This window comes from Stegastes partitus, unplaced genomic scaffold (assembly GCF_000690725.1).
Source record: "Stegastes partitus isolate 25-593 unplaced genomic scaffold, Stegastes_partitus-1.0.2 Scaffold923, whole genome shotgun sequence".
NCBI lineage: Eukaryota > Metazoa > Chordata > Actinopteri > Pomacentridae > Stegastes > Stegastes partitus.
In genome coordinates, this window is record NW_007578654.1 from 118,610 (window position 1) to 125,057 (window position 6,448).

The 6,448-nt window shown below is 44.2% G+C and overlaps 1 protein-coding gene across 2 annotated transcripts in view; it reads left to right on the plus strand.

The window, feature by feature from the left end:
• Positions 1-3,266: 3,266 nt before the first annotated feature.
• The window catches only part of mmp23ba (matrix metallopeptidase 23ba), a 10,240-nt gene continuing 7,058 nt past the window's right edge, over positions 3,267-6,448 (plus strand). The window contains exon 1 of one of the 2 annotated variants that reach the window (XM_008293922.1): positions 3,267-3,818. In XM_008293922.1, the coding sequence (XP_008292144.1) occupies positions 3,615-3,818 (204 nt within the window). In that variant the 5' untranslated portion in view covers positions 3,267-3,614. The remainder of the gene's footprint in view (positions 3,819-6,448) is intronic. The other variant, XM_008293921.1, reaches the window with a different exon arrangement.

Sequence of the window (6,448 nt, forward strand, 5' to 3'; positions counted from 1 at the left end):
CCATTTCCTCTGCCAGGAGCGTCACGTCGCACAGGGTCCGGAGGAACCACGCGTCCTAACCATGGTTCCGCCTTTGTTCTTAATTTGAGAGAACTTTAGATAGAACTTTGGTAGAGTACCTCAGCAGCAGCACAACACCCACTAAGACATTAGCACAGATCAATTAAGAAAAAGAGCAGTAAACAAGGAAACAAACTGTTAGATAGGACAGCAACACGGTGTAATAATAATAATGATAATAATAATAGCAATGTTAATAAATAAATAATAATGCTAATAATGTTACTGATAATAATATGCTATATAATAAAATAATTATTAGGATCCCCATCAGCTCCCACAAAGTGGTTGCTCGTCTTCCTGGGGTCCCAGAGTGTAAAAATTTATACATTAAACATTAAAAATACATAATAAATAGCAAACATTTCATTTATAATGCAGCTCGGTACAAAACAGTAAATGGATTACAATACATTGTAAATATAACACCAATACAGAGGAAGAATAGTCACGTATTCTGTGCCTATTGTCCCTTTATTTTCCTCTTAAGATAGATAGATACAACTTTATTGATCCATTTGGTAAAAGCCTCAGGGAAATTGTTGAAAAAGACACACAAAATAAGACCCAACTGTATATTTTTAGTGTCTCTGATCTGTAAAGAAATTGAGCTCCATGCTTTTGCTCCTCTGTAAACTATAGTTCTTTTTTTGGGCTTGGGGACGATCAAAGTACTGACATGTGCTGCCTGCCATTGGGAGCAACTTCAGGTTCGGTGTCTTGCCCAAGGACACTTGGACTGTGGAGGAGCCGGGGATTGAACCACCAACCTTGTGATTAGAGGACAACCCGCTCTACCACCTGGCAAGTCACATAACTGTGACAAAACCCACTGAATAAGAGTTTTTCTGTTAAAAATCTGGACTCTCTCTTTGCCAGAAGTTTTTGCAAGAACATCAGAAGACTGGCTCGTAATTCCACCTTGTTTTTATTCCAGCGTATGATCCGGTACAACACCAACACAACCAGGCTCAGCATGTTCTCTACTCTGCTCCACAGAGAACTGATGAAGAAAGACATTCTTTTATTTTGATGATGATGAACAAAGCCATTCTCTTTTCTTTTGCTGATCACCAGACCTTTGATCTCATCACCTTTGTCATGTGTTCTCCTACCTCCTGTCACAGACCCCTGATTCCATCCTCCTGTTGTTCATCGTCCCCTGACCTCCTGCCATTTGATTAACAACTGCATGCAAAGATCTCATCACCTTTGCCATGTGCTTTCCTACCTCCTGTCATTTGATTAGCAGCTGTATGTTAATTTACCAATAATGCACGTCGTGGATCAATCTTAAGATGAACTTTGGGGTGTCGTAATTACTTTTCTGTTGTGTCATAATGAGGTCCAACTCTTTGTAAATGAATGTAAGATAATTATAAGTACAGTGGCAGCAGATGAGCGTTTATTTGAGCTGTAAAATCTTTAACATCTGACTGCATTCATCAGTTTTTATCATTTAACTGATAAAAAGAACTCATAAAACACATTTATTACATATTCCTGTGAGATACTTTTGTGTATTTGTCTCTGCAAATGAAACAGTTCAAGCATCAGTGGTGGCTGATGTTTAGCTTCATGCAGATTGACATGAACCTTGTCTTATTATTGTCTTATACGGTGATAAAGTCAGGCCACAGATCAGGTCATAAATACTTAGATTGCATAGTTTATAGTCATGCTTAGTCATGCAAGTCTTTAGCGCAGAGCAGTTTTGATTGAATTTTATCATAGAGGTTAAATATTTACAGCAGCTTCTAAGTGTCTTCTAATAGTTCATCACACGAAATAAACTACGTTTAAAAATAAGATGTATTAAAACTGTAAAAACATTAAACTGCACAGTAGAAGGCCTGAAAACATTTTGTGTCACGATCATATTGTGCATAAGCTGTATAGTCAACAGATAATCCAACCGAGATGATTACTCATCAATAAATAAACAAAGAGAACTGTGAGATGACAAGAAGACGGCATCTTGCTGATTCATGAAGAAGGACACAGCAGCAGAGCTGTTGGTCACTGGATTACTGAAAAACAGCTGAAGAAGGAAACGCAGTATGACGCCGTCAAGAACCGAGCAGGAGGAGTCAGAAAATGGAGGTCATGGAGGTCTAATGAAGCTGTAGTCGTTTTGAAAAGCTGTTTGGGCTCAGGGCTGCAAGATGGCTCTGTGGTTATCACCGTCGCCTCACAGCTGGAAGGATTTGCATCCTGGCCTGGGATCTTTCTGCGTGGAGTCTCCATGTTCTCCCCGTGCAGCGTGGGTTCTCTCCGGGTTCTCCGGCTTCCTCCCACAGTCCAGAAACATGCTGAGGTTAATTGGTGATTGTAAATTGTCCGTAGGTGTGAATGTGAGTGTGCTTGGTTGTCTGTCTCTAAGTGTAGCCCTGTGATAGACTGGTTACCTGTCCAGGTGAACCTGCCTTCACCCTGAGTCAGCTGGGATAGACTCCAGCCCCCCATGACCCTGGTGAGGATTAAGGTGTAGAGATGATGGATGGATGGATAATATAACAAGAAAATAAAATCAGTTTATATTGGCATTGTTTTTAAAAGTATAAAAAAAAAACAGAACTTTAATTCAGTTATGATGTTTGGTTTTTGTTTGACACTCCATGTGGCCCCATGCAGGTCTCCCTATAATTAATGTCTGGGTAACAAACAGCATTACAGAAGATAATGTTTACAGCTTAGAGCTCAACACAGCCTGTTTGCACCAATCAGCACCAGTGTTATAGTGGAATCTGCCATGAACACCTGGAATGGGCCAAATGTAAAGACAGTGATCACAGAATGTGTGTAAAAGTGTTCCTCTCATGAGGTAACAACTCAAAGCTGCTGTTTTGCTTCTTATCATGTTGCCTGTATCCATCATGCTGCAGCAAAATAAAAACTGATCCAAAAGCAGCAGAACCAGGACAAGACAGCTGCCACAACAGATCTAAGCTGTTTGCATCCTGTCAGCCCTGCACACCTCAACCAACCAACCAACCAAACAACCAGCCAACTAACCATGTCATGTGTCTGCAGACTTTCTGTTGGATCAGTGTGAAGGCAAAGCTTGTTCACTGTCATGCTGATCAGAAAACTACAAAACACAACCCAACACAGCAATGCCTTTCCTCCTAAACCCCAGCCTACGTGTGTTGTGCTGGTCTGAGAATGTGAGCTGCTGCTGCTGCCACAGAGGGAGGAGGAGGACAGGCTTCTTCCTCCTCAGCAGCATTACATAAAACTCCCAAAATCGGGCTGAAAATATCCCATCTGACTCTGCTTTAGCTGAGCTCGGCGCGTTGCAACAAGTGCCGTGACGGACAATGGAGCGTTTGGTTTTCATTAGATCGTCTCGACACTGACCCCCTGCCCCAGCTACAGTAATGTGAAACCAGCCCGCTGGCAGCGCACCGAGTGGAAGAGAGCCGAGCGGAGCTGATGCAGTCTGCGCTGCTGCCGCTACCCGGTCCGCAGGCTGGACTGCGCTGCCGCACACAGCACCAGGAGCGACGCAACTGATCGGCGCGATGGCCAAGGAGTAGGACCCGCGGGCATCGATGGTACAGCAGCGTTCGCGGAGGGGATTATTCGTTCTTTTCGTTCCCGGAGGTGTGATCGCAGCCATGGCGAGCTGTCAGGCTCCCAGAAGTTTACGAAGCGGCGGCTGGAGCTTCGCCCCGCTGCTGGCTGCCGCCGCGCTGCTCAGCCTGCTGTCCGCCGGGATGCACCGGACCAGCGCGTTCCCCTCCTGGAGGTTAGAGGTATGCTGTGACCGCCTCATGGTCCGTGGAGCTGGGGCTGAGCTCTGGGTTGGCTGGGTGGTCACTTCAAACATCCAGAGTCCACTATGTGTGTTTGTACCAAGCTGCACACCAGGAAGGCTTCAGTTTTATTTTAATATCTTATTAAAAGCTTCTTGTTTCAAACTGGACCTTCATAGGTTTGGGGGTTAAATGGTTCAGCTCCTCATCACAGGAGCAAATGTGAAAGTTCAGATTAGTTTAAGTGACACTTGGTGGATCCTGAAGGTCCCACCAACACATCCAGACTGGTTCTCATCCAACCAGTCATTCAGGGGACTTAATCCCACCACCTTTCCAAATGCAAATTCATTTAAATGAATCAGTTAAGTTTCAAACATTACTTCTGATGGGCTGAGTTGACATCATAAGCAGCCTAATGCCTTGTGAACTAAAACTTTAAATGTCAGTGTTGTGTTCAAATGCACAAGAAAACTACTGAAGAAAAGTTATTCAGGTGGTTTTAAATATAAAATGTTTGTCACAGCCAAGTACGTACCACTTAAAGCCTGTTTATGGCATCAATTAATGATAATTTGTTGATTCTTGAGGAAAAGTTTATTCCCATAACTCCCTATAGTTAGTTGGTTGAATATAAGATCATAAGAAACTCAGAAAGACTCAAGACTTGTGTCAACTTATTTTTAGTTTCTTGCACAGGTGGCGTGTGTCTGAAAAACAACATTAAATCCTAATATTCTTATATTTATATCAGGATAATAACTGGCTGAGCATCACTCTCATCATATCATTAGTTGGACACGAAATCACTCAGTTCATCAGGTAATTAGCATCAGATTCAATTAACGCTGCAGGGTTACGGTGAAGGAAGATGAACACCATAATCAGGTTGGGCTCCTGTTCAGTGAATTGGATGAATGTGTTCCTCGACACACTGCAGTCACCACCCGCTGCCACACAGAGGCTTCATGTCGCTTCCTTTGCCACACACTCTCATTAGGCATCAATCAAGAAGACTGCCGGCTGGGATTACATAACTAGCCTTAGGTAAGCTTCTCGTAGACCACCGGACTATAACACAGTGAGAGTAAAAGACATCCATCAGGAGTAAAGCCAACATGAAAACAAAGAAGATCTGCATGCACAATATGCAACACACCAAGCATGCAAATGTCACTCTAACACAGTAATTAACTCCATTAATCTCTGATCTAATTCGTATTCAAACACTTTAGTCTCAGCCTCAGTTTGTGAAGCAAATGTTCCTGCTGAGGAAAAAGTTCAGCAGACAGTTTGTGTTTTGAATTACACTCAGACATAACCTTTGCTGAATAGAGCCTTCAATGTTTCGGAGACCAAGAATGAAAATCATAATCCCTTGTTTAGCAGTTTCTGGAACGGAGGTTAAACTCTTCCAGACTCCCCCCCACCTCCCCGCCCCGGATCCTCTGGGATTCGTCTTCAGATGTTTTGCCCTCCGAGTCGGCGCTCACCACTGGCTACGAGGTTTAGTCTACGGGGCTTGTTTCGGCCTCCACGGTTTACACTTCATCTCCATTTGTGCCAAAGTGCGAGATTAGATTTGCAGTGAATGTAACGAGAGGTGACACGGAGAGAACTCCGCTGGCATCAGTGCATTAAACACCTCATAAGTCACTGAGCACATGACTGCAGAGCGTCAGCCGGGGTCAGGAAGCAACGGTTGTACATAGAATTCACCGCAAAAACTTCTGATTTCAGAGCAAGAGACACCGTCGAGTTGAACAGCAGCGTCGTGCAGGCTGCCAGACTGCCTGCCCCGCTTTCACTGTTTTAGTAAGGAAATGAAGGAAGTTCTGCATCTGTTTGTCTTGACTGGGCGAAGCAGAAACAGGAACCGGAGGACAGGGTGTAGAATACAGAACGCAGGGAGCGGCTTTGATATCTGCTCTCCATCTTCAGTGTTCTCCCCCAGCAGAGCAAAGCTTGCACAGGGTGTAGTTTGCCATATTTATACACACATTTTAGGCTTTCTTTAAAATGAACAAGAGTTGAGGCAAAGGAGAAGGGTAAGAACTAAACTGAAAGGTCAGTCCCTCCATGAAAAATGTGTGGTTTTGCTTTCTGTTGTTTACTTGAAAGGTGACGGCAGAAGGCTTACGAGAGAAGTTCAAACCCTGGTCAGCTTCTCACATAAACAAACCTGGTTAGTAACTCTGTAAACTGGACCCAGAGCCCTGCGTGGGTGGGCCTCAGATCAAAACGGGCCCATCTGATGCTGTTAAGACCAGTTCATTCTTCTCACACGAGCACCAGCCGCTTTGTCCTGACGCTGTACCAGGAGCTTCACTGGTATCCACTTGTCATCATTGACAGAGTTGTCGTGGAATTAGCGCTTTGATTTGTACAAGCTTTCCATCAGCAGAGCCCAAACACAGCAGGAAGCTCGAAAGTCTCCAGGAATCTTGTGCTATATCCAGCCTCTGTGCCAGAGACAGGGAGACAATAAAGTCAGGCAGCAGCCTATTCTATAGCACCTTGAAATGCTCAGGAATAGTTTGATCTCTAACATCCAGGGGGGACGAAGGCGACCACCTGCACAGACCGACACAAACCCCAGAGTGTGTAGATTGTAGTGAGAAGGGAACGGC